General features: G+C 33.9%; 1 protein-coding gene and 1 non-coding gene across 2 annotated transcripts in view; one reads left to right on the forward strand and one right to left on the reverse strand.

Moving 5' to 3' along the window:
- Positions 1-2,379: 2,379 nt before the first annotated feature.
- Positions 2,380-2,486, reverse strand: LOC118201734 (U6 spliceosomal RNA). Its single transcript, XR_004760301.2, has one exon. It is a non-coding gene; the product is annotated as a U6 spliceosomal RNA (small nuclear RNA).
- Positions 2,487-7,231: 4,745 nt separating this feature from the next.
- The window catches only part of LOC118201732 (uncharacterized), a 29,408-nt gene continuing 16,422 nt past the window's right edge, over positions 7,232-20,217 (forward strand). The window contains exons 1-2 of the mRNA XM_035373882.2: positions 7,232-7,503; positions 17,825-17,894. Coding sequence (XP_035229773.1) covers positions 7,469-7,503; positions 17,825-17,894 — 105 coding nt within the window. The 5' untranslated portion in view covers positions 7,232-7,468. The remainder of the gene's footprint in view (positions 7,504-17,824; positions 17,895-20,217) is intronic.

Consider the following 20,217-nt stretch of genomic DNA (forward strand, 5'->3'; position numbering starts at 1 on the left):
TAGACAGCTTTGTATTATATTAATGATTTGTGGTAATCTGTAGTTTCCCAATAAGCAATCTTAACATTTTTTTCAGACAGGACCCTATTAAAGAAAACCCAGCAAATCGGGAGTTAACTTAGATGTGGTGATAAATATACTTTGCACTGATCTTTCGAATTCAAATTTTCTTCTTCATTAAGGTATAGAAATAATTTTAATGTATAAATAAAATATAATCATTATTAATAATATCGCATTTTTAACATTTATTTTAATTCCATGAATTAAGATTCTCCGCTTACACATTAAAAATGTAAATTTAAATAGTATTGTCCACTCACAGATTGTAGTGCTTTTGGAGGTGTGCCAGGAAAGTTCGATTTCTCATTTTACGGAAAAATAGTTGTTTGTAAGACTTCCCGTCGCACATTGATATTCTTTCTTTATTATTTATTTACTGCAAACATTCTGAGCTTTTTCTGTTTCTTTCTGGTTGCCTGAGTACCACGCGGTATTTAAAAACCCAAAAGTTTCACCAAGATAAAATGGAATAAGCTTATATATCTCGGGGAAACTGACTACCTGTTTCTGTAAATGGATTGTTTTCTCACTCATGCGCAGAAGCATTGAGGGATTCAGCTTAACGGAAGTGTATGTTAAGAACCTAAATACTTCAATGAGAAAACTTTTATAGGAATTTTTATTTGCATGTTAGGCTTCACATCAAAAAGTGTCTGAGCACAAAGTGAGTTTCAGCGTCCCAAAGTCACAGCCCCACTGGGAAAGATTCATTCTTCCTGCATCGAGAGCAAACAGCCATGTTTGGATACTCTCATGAAGAACATTTTAAGAGAAGTTATTATGTCTAATCGCCCTTGAAACGGATAGAGTTTTATTCAAACTCTACGCCAAAATACGGCCGCGTTTGGGGGGGTCTAATTTTATATTTAATCGGTCTTAGCTCAGAAGTCATCATTAGCGCAATGCAAAGAAACCTTTTCAAAGAAAGTCCCTATGTCCAACCCGATTCATGGATTATGCTCAACCCCCTCCCAAAAAAGAATAGAATATTTTTTTGTCTAATTACAGTTTTTAATTCTTTTACCGATAAATGTACTCGACGTCTCGCTATCTCCACGCTAAGTTATTTTGATTGAAACTTCTTCGTTGTCACTCTGTATTTTTTCTTTCAGCCTCACGAGTGTCGAGTAGTTGGGACCATTAAATACTAATAGTTCGAGCCAATTTCGAACCCGACAACGAGCTGATTACATTGGTATTTTTCGGGGTTTTTTCCAAGTGTAGCGTGAATACGATCCGGTTTTCCTTAGCAAATCCTCGACAAAGGCATCCCTCTTCTTAGACAGACATCCCTCGTATGCTTTGCAATATCCTAATAACTCAAACATCTTTATCACAACCATCTCTATCTTAACTATCTCTCATCTATCCATATCATCTATCTTTCACAGTTGATTTATTTTTAACAATTTCAATCCATTCAATAATTATTATTTCTCGATTCCTAAAAACGTGATTAATGAATTGTTCGAAACATTTCATTTGTTTTCAAAAACTCAGAATGATTGACCATTAGATCATCAAACATTTTCGCCCTCATGGATAGAATGCTTTTTTACGGCACATAACCCCAATTTGGGTCAAGCCTTTTCCTAACGTTGTGTTGCTTAGATGTTTCCAAGCAATAAAGCAAACATGAAATTGCATCTTTTTCCCTTAATTTGTACGGTTTTTTATGCTATTTGAGCGCCAGAATAGAATCATATAGACTAACAGACGACTTGTACTCCCTACTTACCTAAGTACAGTAAACACAAACTTGGATGAAGGTTTAAAATAAATCTGTTTATTAAGGCATATTGCTTGCGAGAAAAGTAAAAAAGACCTTCAGAATTAAAATATGAACTACAAAGTAGCAAGCATCTCAAAAATTACTCGGGCTCTAAACATTGGAGAAGCAAATGTTGCTTGAGAAACTAAAGTCAATAAAACAATTTAATAGGAGAGAGACATAACAGAGTAAGCGATAGCTTTCAAAAGCTCATCCTACTACGTCTACTGCGTCTAGTTAAAGACACTATGGGCATCCCCGTATAAGACAAGAGATGTGAACTGCCCCCTAAAGAGAGTTTTTATACACCAAAAGAAGGATCTTAATGTGGCCCGAAGCCTGGCTGCCTCAACTCCTTTCAAAGGAGGACTAATGGCTCACTCTAGTTTCTACATAAAGGATATGCTGAGTACTGCAACCTGCGCAAACATGTACAAACCAACGTCTAAAGAGACTGGTTTGCCATGCTGCCTGCCAGAAGAATAGAAGTAAGCCACAGACAGAGTATAAATCTAAAATACAAAATAAATTATCCAGGGGGTAAAATTAATATCTAATGCCTCACGGTTTTGTGCATCATCCTTGCGCAGGAGTAATGCTAATATTCTCTGTACAGTTCCAATTTTAATATATACGTTGCCAAAGCAGATGCAGCAGCAAGTACAAAAATATACCTTCCGGGAAAAAGAAAATCTGCGCTTAATAAACCTACTATTGTGCAGAAACAAGCATTACTTTAAATACTTATGCAGTTTAAACTATAGCAAATAATATTTTAATCAATATCTTAAAATAGAATAGATTAACTACAGAAAATCTATTCGTAAAGGTCAGAGTGACACTACATACATGGAAATACGAAGAAAAGAAATAACAACACGTTAAAAAAGATATTTATTTTTAACATAATTTAAGACACTTCTTGACGCAATTTTAGCTAAATCAATCACATAGGTTTGAAATAAGTAATCTTAAAATAGCTAACTCTTGCCAGCGCCTGGAATTTCAGTTCCTGGAATTTCAATAGATGCCAGTTTCTGGAATTTCGATAGATGCTTAATTAACCTAAGTTAAACCCACGCATGTCTAGAATTTGTATTACTAAAACGCTAAAAACAGTTCCAATAATAAAGAATGCTATTGCAGGAAACCTCTGAAAAGATTTCCAGTAAAAGCTTTTATCACGACCAATTTTGAACAAGCTTTCTTAAGGAGCTATATACAACTGATAAATTAAGCAATTTTCTTTATAATCTCTTAGAATTTATTCGCCGTCTGGACATTTTCGGGGAAGTGGAACTAAATTTTTCAATAGTTTATTATTCATTTAATAGGTATTCTTAGAATATGCACTATAGGGAAATATCGCGTTCCTCAGGCATACTTCCGTTGTGTAAGCGGTTAGCACACCCCTCTAAGAAATTAAAAGTCTAGGGCTCGAATCTCGGTTGATTTTTTCACGTTTCTAGTTCCTAAAAAAAACCTTACAGCACAAAGATTCTAACTTATATAATGCAGAGATATTTAGAATTTTTCGGAACTAGAAGCATAAGTAAGAAAACATGCACTCGCCGGAATTCGAATTGCAGAATATCCAAGATTAGTTGGATCTGTTACCACTTACACCACGACAACATGCACGTGGTTATGTAACAATTTCTTACTTTCTTCCAGATTTAAATGGCGAAGGGGTATAGAAACAAGATTCGGTCACCAAACCCAAATGGCGACAAATTATCACCACCATATTTTAATTCAAGCGCAGCTGCAGAGATAATTTACAATTTTTGGCGTTGGGAAGTATGAGAAATCAATTGTGCTGTCACCGGTATTCGAGTCATAGATCCTTCGTTTCATCCAGCTGGACGTGCTAACCATTTATGGCATTTATGCCATGCTCGAAGAATGCACTTCTTTCTTGTAATATTAACAAGCTTTTATTTTAGTGGATATTTACTTTAAAGAAATTAATAAGGACAAATTGCTAATACTCAGTAATTATATATAATTTCCAGTCTAATGATGTCTAGGATTATATTCTCCTATTCGAGAAAACTGCAGCACCATGAAAGTATCATGCGAATAAATTGAAACTTACAGGAAATGAAAAGCAGGTTATAATGTGCAAATGAATAGAATTTCAGAATGATAGTGTATGCGTGGGTTGAGTAGGTCCCTTTGAGCTTTGTTAGCTGTATAAATAGACGGCTGTAGCGGAAGGTTAAATGTAGTACTTCGTTATCTGCCAGCGACAAACTTTCCATCAGAAGTCATTACGTGTCGTTGATGACACACACACACACACACACAAAAAAAAAAAAAAAAAAAAAAAAAAAAAAAAAACATTGTAAGCAAGTTCCGCCATTTGAAAGGGAGCGAATGAACGTCGCAAGAGAAAACAGATTACAGATTTTTCTATTGTGAAATCACAACTCGTATGGAGCGTAAAGAGCCGTTCCCAGTGGGGTTTATCTGAGCTAACGGAGCCAGTTTCGTGTGTCGACTAGCTCCGCTATGCCTGCAGTTCAGATTTTTCAACTTGCTGCCCTATGGGAAAAAACTGGTTTTGGTGATGGGTCGGCTACGTCAGTTGTCTCCGTTAGCTCACATAAACCCCAGTGGGAACGGCCCTTAATGTCTCGTCAATGCTGCGTGTGTACTAACAATGGGCTCAAAAGTGCCGGAAACCTAGCACTGAATCACGAAACGACAAACACATCATCTGCATGACAGTGACAGATCATACATCTTCCAACTCAACAATCGGTACAACTTCGGAGTACTGCTGCAGGTACGCCATTGTTAGCTTCAAGAGTTTGTCGGCGTCTGCAGTGCAGCGTATTGCGTGCATGCCTTCCTTTGTGTTGGATTCTCCTGATGCAAAAGTTATCGACGTCTACAATTTCAATGAGCCCCATCGACACAGCAACTGGAATGCCGATTTTCAACAAATCGTTTTTCCTGATGAATCCCGCTTCTATTTCGAGTACAAAGATGCTCGAGTGCGCGTTAGCTACTTTACGGATGAACCAAAGAACCTCTAGGATTAAGAAGGAAAGCTTCGCCAAAGCATGAGTGGTTCCATCAGACCGAAGAAGAAAAATTATACACGATGTTTACTTTATAGCGTTAAATAGCTTATCGAGCCGGTATCGAAGGTTACGTTTGTCAGAAGTTCAAGCATCTGTGACGCCATTTCTTTCGAGCCTTGTTAAAGTAAATCTAATCAACGATTCGATCAATCAATTAATAGATTATTCATTTTGAGTAAAAAAAAATCTAAGAAAACCCAAGTATACTTTTCGATTTGGCGACGCGAATTTGTCCCTCCATAATTTAGCAAAGCAATAGTAAACTAGTTAAATTACGTTTACGGAATCTTTCTGTCTTTTACATGGGTGAACGGCATCTTCTGGAGTGCTTTATCCGGCTTCAACTGGACGACTGCCAAGCGTAATGGTTCGAGGAGCCACTGAGTATTGTTATGAGTGATCTCACCTGATAAAAATGGAAAGTACTCTCACTAGCAACTGCTATATCAGAGAGGTCGTATAACGCTAAATCGAATCCTCCGTTCAATGCATTCTTTCAGCATTTCAACAAAAGAATAATGCCCGTTTACATGTTGCTAGAAAATTTTAAGGCTTCTTCTCAGCATGCTCACTCCTTGGCTTCTTTCTTCGTCAGAAATATCTCCTATTGAACAAGTTTGTTAGTCATGGACCAGCAACTGAGTGGCATGATCGGCTCTACCCAGTCATGAGATTTTTTTGTCATTTTGCTATATATTACCTTATTATTTAAAACGTTTTGTTTTCCTTTTTGCTTCAGTGATTTATAGTAGCTTAAAAATGAAACTTTGTGGAAAAAGGGATTAATTAATTATACTACTTTATATAAAAGGGATTAATTAATTAATTATACAAATTTTGCAAATAAATATTTCTTAAATACAGTTCTTCATAAGCAGATTTCAAAAGCCAAGCACTCAGAAGGTTAGTATGCATCCTTCACAAGACATAAGTTGAACTTAACTTTTGGTTAGTCTTTAATTGTTTAGTTTTTCTTGTGCATGCTTTAATTACTTGCGCATGCCTTATGGCTTGAGCGAATATATGCGACGTGACACAAAGAGAAGATAGAGTAATGTTTAAATTAAGACTCGTGTTAGAAGAACTTCAAATGATTGTGATTCCCTGCAAAATCTGCAATTAAAACTCCTGACTTAAAGTGATAATTTTTCCGGTATGTTAGTTATTAAATAATTTTAAATAGCCCGACTAAAAAATATTTAAAATATTTTTAAGTATTTCATTATAACACAGACCTTTTCCTCCCCCCTCCCCATCTTTTACCTGAGTAAAGAGTTCCCAGGAAATTTATCATAAGTCCAAACGACATAAAACGATATAGTGTATATATTCAGTACTCACTCTAATTATGTAATCTTATATTTTTGTAAATTGTGCACTTTTTTTGCTTTAAAAGTAATTGAATTATGTTGTTCTTATGATCCAGAAAGTTTTTTTTTCCCCTTTAGTTAATCTGGCTGAAATAGTTGCAGAGTTATAGTCACTTTAAAAGTTGTTCAAATGCGACTAAGCCTAACGTAGCCACTACTTGTTTACCTTTGAAACTATTTAGCAGAATAGTAGTATATTAAGTCAATTTCTGCACCTTCAATGCCTTTTTGCCGAGCGGGACCAAAAAAAACTATCAGTTTTGTGCACCGAAAAATCTGTTTCCTTGCGCGCAGGTCGAATTGCTTGCTTTTGCGTGGAAACTCTACTTTTAATTGTTTAAAAAAAAAAAAAAAAAAAAAAAAAAAAAATTAACTTCTTTAACTGTGGTGTTTTATGTTTTTTTGTATTTTACAATTTTTAATGAAGATGTTTTGAATTTTTATGTATTTTTGCTATGCCGCGAAGTGAGAAATGAATTAATTGAATGAGAAGTATATCTCTAAGGAAATTGAAGGGAACAAGTTTAAATTAAATGTAGCAAAAAAATATGTAAAATTTAATAAGCCACACTATGAAGTCATGTGGTGTATACATCATATTTTTTTTTCATTTTACAAACAAAAATATGCATGGAGCTTTATTGTACTAATATCTGCCATTATATCATCATGGCATTTTAGCAGTGTAAAAATTTTCTTACTGTTGCTACTTTATAGTAGCAAAATATTAAACCCGAGCTAATAATTATTTCATTTCAGTTTTTTTATCTTCTGAATTTTGTGAAAACACTTATAAGTTGCCATTCTTATTTAAAATATGATAGAAATTTCACTTTCGTTGCTTTTGATGTATTTATTCGTAACTTTACTGACTTGCTAATACCTTTTTAATTTTTTATTTATAATATGCTAACGTAATCGAAACGGATCTTTTTTTAACTATCAGAATGAAGGAATAATTTATTGCATCTTTTTTTTTCTGCTGATATGGTATGATTTTACTTTGAAATTTCAAAACTACGAACTACTTAATTCTATAACATTTTAAAAACATCCGTCGCCCGTAATAATAACGTCTGACGTTCGGCGTCCTATTGCGTGAAATATCTACCTAAACTGATCAAAACTTCCCTGAAAATAAACAGGGCTCAACTAAAATAAATTACTCAAGTATGAGAAAAGATTGTTCCAGTAACATCAGTGGCAGGTGAGTAAAATCATAGGCTATCTGTTATTAATGCTATTTTTATTAATAACCTTTAAATTCTAGTTCCTTTTTACTTATTAAATTTCAAATGCAGTAAAACTCCGCTGAACTGAAATCAAGCTCAGATTGTATGCTTTTTGGAGGACCAGAAATCCGACCCCATTACTACATTAAATATAGCAACATGTTTAATTCTTGAGTACTTAACGTATTTTTAGTGGACCATTTTTGAGAAACAAAAACCATTGCCAAACAGTGTAATTTAGCACTCCCAACACTCTCATTAAATCGCCGCTTTGGTTTCATGTAACCCGATTAATAATTGATCAGTGAGTTTAGTTTTTGTGATGAAATATATGAGTTAATTGATATTTCTCTACTCTTCCTGGCATTCCAAAAAAAAATTATTGAGGTGCTACTTTGGTAGACGGTTGCACGGATATTTGGCGACTTACATTGGCGCAATTGTTGGCGCGGTTTTTACAATCGTCAGCCATCTTGAAAAACGCTGTTTTTACGTATTTTACGCACAGTAAAGTATTTAAAACTTTAAAAAAATAAATATCTTTAAAAATAATGGATTAATTTTTTGTTGAAAACGTTGTTTTTTAAGATGGATAGCAAATGTAAATAAATGCATTTCCTAAAAGTATAAAATACTAAAGTAAGGTTAAATTATTACTTTCATATAGCAAAGAAATAGAATAAAAACACCGCTATAAAAACATTTCGCCAAGGTTTAACTGGATTAAAATATTACTTAAATTGAATATCGAATTAAAAACATTATACCAACGTTTAAAAGAATTAAAATATTACTTAAATTCAAATCCTTTAAAATAAGTTTTATAGTATATAATTATTTAACATTAAAACATATGTGGCAATAAATATCTCAGCAATTTTTGAAAACAGTATATTAATTTTTTAATAAAAATTGAAGTATGCAATTATAAAGTAAAAGACAAATATGTACTTACATTTTTTGAGTATTTTACCTGTCGTATATTGATAAGTACCACAAAAAAAATCGGAATCATAATTTAGATATCAAAGAAAAAAATTTGCTGGTAAAAAAGGAGGAATATCTAATAGTTTTTTTACCGTTACAGCGGTTATTTCTACCACCGTGATCACAGTACCATATACGGCCGTCCTCAGAATCGGCTCTTTTAACGATCATCATCTGTGATCCACATCTCTCGCACTTCATTGAAGAAGCAATTAGCGAGGTTTCCTCCAAAAATTTAAAATAAATTTCCTCTGAACCTTGTAACAATTTATAAATAAATCTTTGATTAGAAAAGCCAGGTTGGCCAAAATAAGGTCTCAAAGGACAAATTTTTTTGATTCCGATACCAATAATTCTTGGTAATTACCAATAGCAACATTTATCTTCGAAACGGACATATCCATTCGCTTTGAAATCTAAGGAATTCGAAGAGATGAATAATAAAATTTTAAAATGGCGTGGTAATGCACAAATATTCAGTAACCAATCAGGGAGCTGATTACATCACGCATAGAATTAAAATTATTTAAATAATCATACATAATAAAATCATTTAAAAAAAGATGCAAAATTAAATTGTATTTTAATATTTACCAGCCATAAATAATGTTTAAAACAATAAATTAAATTTATAGATATTAAAACCAATTACTTTTAAAGTAAGGTGACGTCATTAATTACATCATCCACAACATAAAATTTCATAAACAATAAAATTTTTATTTCAAATAAAAATGCAAAATTAAATTGATTTTTAATATTTAGAAGCCATAAATAATATTTAAAACACGGAATTTATGCATAATAAAACGCATTATTTTTTTTAATAAAATGACAGCAAAGTATCGGTTACCATAAATAACTTGTCCAGCAATGGTTTTACCATAAGCCGTATCGCTCGCCCAAAAAAAATCGCCAAAATCCGTGCAATCGTCTACCGAAGTAGCACCATTATTGAAATTTGGGTCCTACCTCCTGTGGAAGAGCACGTAGTGCAGCATTTTTAAAGATACGGGATCCTAGCATCAAAAAGGTAAATGTTAATGGATACGACATGAGACTTTACTCAAAAATGGATAAAAGTGTTGGCGCATGTTTCCTTCCTAACTTCCGCCGGAATGACTGCTGTAAATTTTAATTCATATTTATTAAAGTTTTTATACGTTGTACCGTAACCTGTATCTGTTGCTTATTTAATAAATAAAAGTTGGGTAGTTTAGGTTATAAAGCACACGATTCATCTCTTGTATAAAGGGATGGATACTTTAGCGAACCATTTTTTGAGGGAAATTCGTTCGTATTTACGTTTACGTTTACCCATGAGGGAAAAACCAAAATATCCATGCAGCCAGCCCAAATTTAGACTCGTACAATAAAATAAAATAAATAAAAAAGTGCTTTAAATAATAAAATTTTAACATATTTTTTTAAATAGAGCTTAATTTAATTAATTATCAGAAGGCATCATTTTAAATCCGAAATAATATGATGTCTTACCAATAAAAACAAACAGTTTTACAAATCTTATTACTTATTTTTATTATGGTTTTGAGTTTGTTGTAACGTTAGGTGATCAACGCTGCCAAAGTTGGTGATTAATCGCTTTTCTCCAGAAAAGCCGACAAGTACAGAGCGATCTGTTTGTTCTTCACGCTTGGATGTTTGGCGAAAGTTCCGCGGCATATACGGCAATTTTCGTGGCCAACGGTGTAATATGTAAGTACCAATTTTTACATGAACGAATTTTTACGAGCGCCGATGCTTTATGAGAATTGAGGGAAACAGGCAACTTTGAAATATCAATTTTTAGACACAAATTTGTAATTTAAGATTGAAAATACAGTTTACTAAATCTTAAATAAGTTTTATGAATATTAATTATAAAATTTTATACAATAAAATATTGGCAGGGCATGTATGATTTCCCAACGAGTTTTGTCACCGTTTTCTGATAAATGCGTTTTGATGTTCTTCAACGCTTTGATAAAATTCGACACCATCATTTATGATAAATTCAATGGTGATGCAGAGGTCTTGGTATATTACACTATTTTCAATGTAATAAGGCCGTGGTCTCAAACTAAAATTGCCTGCAGGTCGAATACACGATCTGAAAAATGCTGACGGGGCAGAATTTTTTCTTTTATTAACAAAATGAAAAATTTTATTAATAAAACATTTTCTAAATCAATTTTAAATTTCGCTTACTAAATACTTGTTAAGATATATAGAAACAATAATAATCATATCTCAAAGAAAAATTCAAACTTATTTTCTATATGAATTGGTTTCTATTGAATTTTCTATTGAATGGTATTCTTAAGAAATTTTTCTTGGATGCACTCTGTAATTCAAATATATTGACAGCTAACTATAAAATCCTCAGATTGAAATCCTCTTTCAAATAATTCTAACATGTTTAGTTCATCATTAAACAGCATACTTTAATTTGAAATAAGAATGAGCAAATTATAAAAAATTTTTAAGTTCTCAGAGAAAATATACCGAGTGGGATAAAATTTGAGAATAAATTATAATAATCTGGTCTTTTTCTCTTATTTATTACGTTTCTCTTTGACTCATTAATAAGAATACATCTAAATAAAAATAATTATAAACTTTTTAATCTTCTTTATCAGCTAGGCACTTGATGGCATTTCAGTTCTCATAAAGTTTGTAGCCTTAGAGAGAAATGTCCAGAAATTATCTTCACCACTTCTATAGGTCTATCGGGTTCTCTTCTTATTAATTTTCAACTTTGTAAAAAAGGCTGTTCTAACACAAATGCGATTATTGGTAGTGCAAAAATTCGTAACTGATTTATGTTTTGACAAGTACGTATAAAAGCACTTTAATAAAATCTACATCTTCAAATCCTTGAATAAGTTCTATATCACATTGCAAATTAATCAACTCAATTTATAGATTTTCTAGTGCGTTATTCATGTTCGTTTTCAATGGAAATGAATATAATGTAAGCTTGAACTTCAAGTAACAAAAATCTTGAAATATTTGCGACAAGTACTTACTGAAATGTCTTCGCGGACCGCAAAAATATTGCTTCGAGTTCCGCATGCTAGGTCACAATAGTAAGGAACTTTCGTTCCCTATCTAAAAGGAAACAAAAAAAAAAAAAAAAGGTTAAAAAAAAAAAAAAGAAAAAAGGTAGGTAGGTAGTAAAAAAAAGGTATTTATAAAAGTAAAAAACAGACTCTTTTTTTTTTTTAATTGTCTGTATTTCTCCGTGATTGCGTTATGCTGCATGTCCCCATATAGATATTGCACATTTTGTAACGCAGATCGTAAAATTGTTTGCGCCAAATTACCTGTTTTTTTTTTTTTTTTAATGAAAATTAGCTTTTCTTACCTAATAATGATCTTAGGATGACAACGATGAAACTAACTTTTTTAATATGTTTTCCAAAATGTGGCCTGAAAGTAAGCTTGCTATTTAAAGTAAGGAAAGTGTTTCATTTTCCCGTTCAGTTTCCTCTTCGAAGTAACATAATGTTACCTGATTTCTTTTTCGTTATACTTTCCTAAAAATTATAATCGTTTAATTACTGGGCATCAACAGCTATTCTCCAGTCCGTTAACCAATCTTCAGGATAATTTTCCGGGAAAATTTCTAGGAGCATCCAGGATAATTTTCCAGTTTATTTTGAACTGTATTAATATTTGCAGCTTGGCTAATAACGTAATTTAAAGCACACGATAAGATGGGAAGGGGAAAAAAAACAGTACATTAACATATTGTTAACGGGTCGCCACTTGACAAGAAATCTAAATAGATGAGAAGAATACTAACGATACATAAAGCTTCTGGAAAGCAAAATATGTTTGTAATAACAGTTCTGTATCGTATAATGTAATAGTGAGTAATACCGAATTTGTTCAATACTCGGACATTTTAAGTGAAAACCTTTAAGCAATTCCTGCACACATGGGGAGAACAACAATTCTCCAACAGTTCCCCTCATATGCCGTCAGCGTGTTTTCTATTTAAAAAAGAGAGAGAGAGAATTGCACAAATTCGGTATCGCGCATGTTAAACATTTTACATTCATGGCGCTATGTAAACAGCTGACCACATTTGGCGCACCCTTCCGCGCACGTATAGCGGTTGACTGCCAGTTAACAGAAAAGTACCAAAAAATAATTTTGAGTGTTTGTTTAATCAATTATGGCACAGCATACAAGAGTTAATTGCTTAACTCTTGTGTCTGTTAACTGGTTAAGAAATATGCCTTTGGGCAAGACTTTCTGAGGATATTGACGTATATTCACGTTAAGCTGTTATCACACTTAGAAATGCGAAAAGTATTAGTTTTCCAGCAGTTTAAACGTTAGGATTTGGATTCCTAACTTCAAAAATATTTCGTTAAATGCTATGTTTCGCATTGATCAACGAATCAAAAGAAAGAAATGATCACGCAACCTAACGATGTAAAATTCCTGGAAGCAAAGTTTTCATGCATTCAACAAAGTGCTAATAAAAGCTGTTTCCTGGTCTAATTCTACACATAAGGCAAACCATGGAAGCACCCACACAACCAGCCTTTTCGCCTACATTCGAAGCTAGGTCGAATTACCTGTATTCAGTGGTCTTATCCACTCTGCAAATGGGGAGTCTAAATTACTGCTTCCAATTTTTTCTACATTAATTAAATTAACTCTAATTTAGCTTAATAAATCTGAAATTTTTTTTATTAACCTTCTAAATAAATTACATTCTAAATTAACTAGCATTTTTCCATTATTTAGAGGTACATATGGTAAGAATCCAAAAATTTGGCACCTAGTGATTCAACATATCCGATAATCTGATGAGCATATATCCACTAATACTATCTGAGGAGGTCATTAGTAGGTCATTCAGGAAGCATTTGGCATTTATTGCTAGAACTGTGACTGAATGCTATGTAGGAAAGTTTTCTTCAAGAAAGCAAAATCGGTAAGCCATAGAAAACTTTGAGGCATTTTGGCGAATTTTTACAGAAGAAGAGAACGATGATTTATTATTCCAAAAACTTACTTTACGATTATAAACGTAATTTTACATACATATTTCAGATTAAGTATTTATCTTGAAAAACCAATCTATAAACCTCTTTACAAGCAGATTTTTGCTTCTTTTGTTCTGACGGAAATTTCGTAAGGGTCGCTTTAAGAATAGATTCAAAATTCAAAAACAATTTTTCCCTTTAGCGAGTTTTGCGGCAAAATACTGTAAAAAATTGTATGGCAGTTATATGTTCCGTTTTTATAGATCCCTCAAGCTCTATTTTAAAACTGAATTCAGTCCAAAAAATTTTTACGATTTTTCTTTTAATACCGTTGGAACTTGGAATGAAACAAAAAGAACGCATACGAAAATGGTAGGTTAATCTGAAGAACTGTTATAGGCATGGTATAGAGGTTTGAGCTTTCTGAAAATTTCGCGACGTCTAACTGAAGTGATTGCGTCAGTACGTTAGTACTACAAAAATATTTATAATCTTATGATTAACTTCTCAAAACTGCGGAGCACAATCTAAAACAGTTCTTTGAACAATTTCCTATTCTCACTTTCCGAAGATAAAATTTGATGAATGAATTAAAGAAAATTCATATATTTATATGAAATCTGCAGTTTTGTCTGGTTTATTTGATTATGGGAAAGCACACGAGAGCTATCTGCCTAAAAAGAGAATGTCTTCGTGGATGACTTTCTAACAGAAATTGACCGACCACGTCACACACAGGGAAATTCATGAAAACGTCCATAGAACCAGCTCGACACGTAGGATTTGAATCCGGATACCAAAGTTCTGCAATTTTACTGCTTGGACAGAGAATCTGAGAAAATTTAAAGAACATAATAACCACAAAGTAGGAAAGAAATAATTATACAGCATAATCTTCTAAACAATGTTTCGACATGAAAGTGGACATTCTTCTCGAACTGTGAAAACAGTAGATTCCGAAACATAAACTGAGAATATAATATAATAAACGATATCTAATCTGCAATGATCTTCTAGTATGTTTTCAGACATTAAGTATATTTATAGAACATTAACTGAGTGTTCTAACAAGAAGTTCAAAAATATTTAGGAAATACCGCCCAGAGGCTGTAGTGGTTAGAGGAGCCGACTGCAACACCAAAGGGCCCGGGCTCGAATCCCGAAGAAGGCATGGCTGTCCCCTAGGAGGCAAAAGTGGCCCACCAGTTAGGTGCCTCCTTCATAAAGTGGCCACCACTTCTGGCCCTTTATAGCGGCCAATGTCTGTGGACGGTTTGGGCCCGCCATTGGGAAAACAAAATTAGGAAATTTTTTTTTTTGCCACATCATCTTAAGTTCAATAATCTGATAATTTGTTCGACATTACCAAAGTCCGAAACTTTCCGCAATATTCAGATTTTACTGCGCGTATTTTATAATGAAAGCAAATTGATTTGAAGATACTAAATTCAAAAGCGGTGTCCTGCAAAATTTATGTTCCCGAAATGATTTTCGTATATGTGTCTGCTCATCAAAAAGTTATGCGATAAAGACGTTTGTAAGCTTCCACTAAAAAAAAAAAAAAGCTCATTCATTATTTTAAATTATTTAGGAGAGTAAAATATTTCGTAATGTAATTGCAAGGATGTATTGTAATAGACATTGTGGCATGCTACTGACTTGTTTTCGCCAGATAAACAGGAAGAAATACCCTTTATTGAAGCAAATAATAGCTCTACAGCAAGGTAAGCAACTGTAAATTCCTCAAGGAGAAATTCAAAGTTAAATTCTCAAGGTGAGAGTTGCAATACAATCAGTCGCACGAAGCTTGCTCGATTAACTGACTGATGGGACTTAGACTCTATAATTGACCGAACTATTGCGAAGAGCAACGTTGCCGGCCAGAATTAAAGCCCAACGGCGCATAACATAAAGAAATCTGGATGTGAAAAAAATCTCAGAGGAGAAAACGGAGAAAAGGAGAAAAGAGAAGTACCAAAAAGAGCAAGACAATCCAATCAGACAAGTTCGCAAAACGTGGCGAGCGATCAGAGCTTTCAAGAAGGATCCAAGACAATGCAATTTCAATGGCAACACTATGAGAAAGATACTCTATAGCAATGGTTTCAATGACGATTTCAAGTTCCTAAAACAACCTCAATCAAAACAACTAAATACAACACAATGCAATGCAACGATACAACACTATCGCTACAGCAATACTACAACAACCTCGGCTACAAAGTTACAACACAACAATGCAAAAAACTCATACCAACAGATACAACAATTTCCAAGAACAATATTCATACTATAGAAGAACTTCAATCAAAATCAGATGCATTGGAAGTATCAGCTACCAATTAAGGAGCTAAGTGATAAGGTTGTCATCATGGGAGGCCATGAAGGTGTGAGCTGCAAATGGTCTGAGGCTTCTATCTTCGAAGAGAATTTCATAATTAAAGACTTGAGAGTAATTAATGAAGTCGCATTGCACAGCTTTGTTGAAGAATTTTTCATTAGAACTTCTGATATAATAGGACTGGAATAGTCTCAAGTTTTAAATCTCTATGTAAAAGTTCATTACGGATAAGAAATTGTGAGTCAGTAATAATGCGTGACTGATAGGTTCAACACAGCTGATATTTATAGGGTGGGGCCAAGCCTTCCAGAAGCTTTAAGGAAAATCGCTTTTAAGGCTTTGAAAATACAATTTCTTGGAATTCTAGATGTCGCCAAGTTAATGAGACACAGCCAAACAGAGCCAAGATCCGATAATAGGATTTCTACCCATATTTCTGGCTTTCATTTCAGCTATCTTCATCAGAATTACAGAATTCATTTAGAATTACAGAATCTACAGTGAAATCCTTTACGCTAGGGGGTCTCCGCCGATAACATCGCGGCAAAAACATCGCGGACGAAAACGTCGCGGAGAAAACAACGCAAGGCGAAAACGTCGAGCTACAAAATATCGTAGGAGAAAACATCGCAGTTCTAAAACATCGTGGTACAAAACATCGACGTCGAAAATAAAGCGGTTCAAAAACTTCGCAGTTTAAATACATCGTCGGCGAAAATATCGTGGTAAAAAATACAGTATCTACAAATCATCGCATGACGATAACATCGCAGACATGCGTTTTTTCAGGTTTTAATAATTGTAAATGGATATTCCCATAATGATTTGAGAGCGCAAAATGTAAAGAAGTATAATATTTACTTTCACATTTTTTTAACTAACAAATTTTTGCTGAAAAATTAAGAAAGAAGCATAGAAAATTAAATGCAACTTATAGATTATACTTTTCATGAAAAATTACCAGTAAAAACTTTATAAAAAATGATTTATTAATGGCCTTTGTTAGTTAACTATGTCGGTTTAAAATTCTATTAAATGCTATAAGTTTCATTCTTATTTTCTCAGCAAAAGTTTATTAGTTAATAAAAAATATAAAAGTAAAAATTATCCTTCTTTCCATCTTGCGCTCACTAATCATTATGGGAATATCCATTTACAGTTATTAAAGCCTGAAAAAAGCATGTCTGCGATGTTATCGTCATGCGATGATTTGCAGATATTTTATTTTTTACCACGATATTTTCGACGACGATGTTTTTAAACTGCGAAGTTTTTGAACAGCTTTATTTTGGACGACGATGTTTTAGAACTGCGATGTTTTCTCTTTGCGATGTTTTCTCCCACGATGTTTTGTAGCACGACGTTTTCGCCTTGCGTTGTTTTCTCCGCGACGTTTTCGTCCGCGACGTTTTCGTCCGCGGTTGTAACCATGCTAGGTAGCGTGATCTCTTGATGCAAGTGCTGTTCTGAAGCACAGCTAGTTAGCAGCTGGAAGAAGCATGGTTCAAATTCGATGAGAGTAAAAACTGATTTTTCATGTTTCCTACTTCTTAAAAAATACCAAAGACTCTATATATTTTTGATGAAGTCCTTTATGAAAACATCTAAGCATTCAGCTCTCAATTGTTTTGTCGTAATTAACAATTTTTGTTTTCCAAGAAACACTCCTTGTACATTAACTTGATGTCAGTAGCTCTTCCTAAAGAGTTTTTTCATTTTTTTTACTGGTTAGATGAATTTTAGTACCATTTGTGTCACGCTTTCAAAACAAAAATTATTTCATGCAAATTCAGTAGAACTTTCTCTATATTTTTATTGCAATGATTTTTAAAGTGCTACATGTATTGCGGAAACATGCTCATAAAACATTTTCATTCACCATATTTTCAAAATCAATAAAATAAAAGTATATTAATTGTTTTACCTTATATCAGTAACACTAGTGTTTTGTTCTCTTTGCAGAAATCATGTGTATTCTTCTGTAGAGCCTAATTTCCTTTCAAAACAGAGATTTCTCACTGAATATCAAAAGGTACAAATCAAAGATACTATAAATAGAATATATCCCTAATTTTCAGACCTAATTAAGAAATTTCCATTTAACAGCACATAATGAAGCTGTTTAGTAGATATGATTCACAAAATTTTCCTTGCATATCAGTGTACTCATTTCAACTCTGCAATATTTGAAAGCCCTTATGTAGCCTTTCTTCGGAACGGCATTAAAAAACTCAGTCATATACACTCAAAAGCCAAAACATTATGACCACCTGTCAATAACGAGTTGGGCCACCTTTGGCGCGCAACACAGCTTCAACCCGCCTTGGCATGGATGCCACAAGTTCTTGATAGAGGGCGGAGACAGATTGTATCAGATGTTGTAGCAATGGTCACGCAAATCCGAGATATTGCGAATTGGTGGTCTTTGACCTCTGAGCTGCCGTCCCATGACATCCCAAATGTGTTCCATCGGATTGAGATCCGGTGAGTTAGGCACCCAGGACATTAACTGGAAATCAGCATCATGTTCCTGAAACCACTGCAACACAATTGTAGCCTTGTGACACGGGGCGTTGTCCTGTTGGAACATTCCATTTCCAGCTGGAAAAACAGAGGCCATGTAAGGGTGCAACTGGTCCGCAATGATACCTGTAGTCAGATACCCTGTAGCATTCATGGTCTGCTCTACCACAACCACGGGTCCCAGAGACCCCCAAGAGAACGTCCCCCAGAGCATAATACCGCCACCACCGGCCTGTGTATGACCTACTGTGCATTGAGGGAGCAACTGTTCGCCTGGAAGACGGCGTATCTTGACACGGCCATCGAACAAACAATGACAAACCGTGATTCATCTGACCAGGCAACTCTTTCCAGCAGCAGTTAAATACCACTTCCACCTGATCACGTGCCTTCCACGTCATCCAGGCGCGTTCATCGCAAACTGTAGGGCTGGTCATAATGTTTTGGCTCTTGAGTGTATATCGAATATCTTTAAGATAATCAAAACAAGTCTTTTCATTTGAGTCTTAATTTACTTGTTATAAAATAACTCGCGGTAAACATCTCTGATGAATAAGAAAGATGTAGAGCACAAAAAATGCGCTTGGAGACCAAAACCTTAATTATTGACTGGTGAGGCCGTATATTCTTATACAGCGACGATCAAATGCCCTACTGTCGTATGTATATAATTCAAACTTTTAAAGCATAAAAAAAAATTCTGAAGAGTTATACTATTAATTTGTAGTTAGCCAGGAGTTATTTTGGGGGGTCAAAGAATGACCAATATGTGGCAATGTGATGCTGCAATACTGAAGAAGAAAGCAGCCCCAGTGCAAAGATGGCTGCTTCATTGCCTACCTGCACCACGTTAGAATAGTAATCTATGATGTGATTTCTGAGTAGTGAAGATGTTAAACCAGCTGAAATTTAATTCAAGATAAAGCGCAATATAATGATATATCCCTGCAAAAATCTACGAGTGGTGTAGTAAGTTTAAAATCGGCGTCACTTCTGTAAAGAAGTGCATCCTATCAGCACATAAAGTCATGCTTGCTCTCTTCTGGGATGCAAATGGGATAATTTTGAACATTTCATGGAAAATGGAGTAAAGATAAGTGTCGGACCCTCCTTAATTCGGACTTCAGTTTTGTAAATCGGGCCCTGGCCTTATGCGTGAATTATTAACAAAATATGCGTAAAATAATGGTAATTGCTGCAGTTTGAAAAGTTTGAAAACAATTTAACTATCTCTGGAAAATTCTTATTCAGATAATTTCTGTTTTTCAACGATTTCTCCGCTTTATCACCAACTACGAAAAGACTGTTGACGTCTCTTTTTATTATTTTTTTTATTATTTTTATTTTTATTGAATCCATAATGATCTTCCTTTTACTACTGGTTCTCTAACATAACGTCTCAAGTTGTACGACTGGATTGATGATGCTACATTCATATTAGCTTCTAGACAGCTCCTCATTTTTTTGGCTCTTCCATAATGTAAAGATAATTTTCTTTTTCTTTCTCTACAGTCTTAAATTTTTAATACTTTCAAGAGAAGTTATTGTTAAGTTTATTTATGAAACTCAATAAGGATTTTGCAGTAAGTATCCAAGGCAATATTATTTATATTATTAGGGCTCGTATTAAAATTTTTGTAAATTATTGTGCAATTAACACCTGTATGCCAAGTAAATCAGCGCATACTATTATAGTAATTTTGATTTTTGTATGGCCCCTCTATCTAGCCATGGACCTATTACTTATTCTTCCTCTAATATGTATTCCGGCGAAAAAATAATTTCATTAACAACTAAATGCGAAAATCATAGGTACGAGTTGAAGCAAGGCC

The sequence above is a fragment of the Stegodyphus dumicola genome, chromosome 2 (assembly GCF_044657685.1).
Source record: "Stegodyphus dumicola isolate Sdum_Otavi_A_Nest chromosome 2, ASM4465768v1".
Taxonomy (NCBI): Eukaryota; Metazoa; Arthropoda; class Arachnida; order Araneae; family Eresidae; genus Stegodyphus; species Stegodyphus dumicola.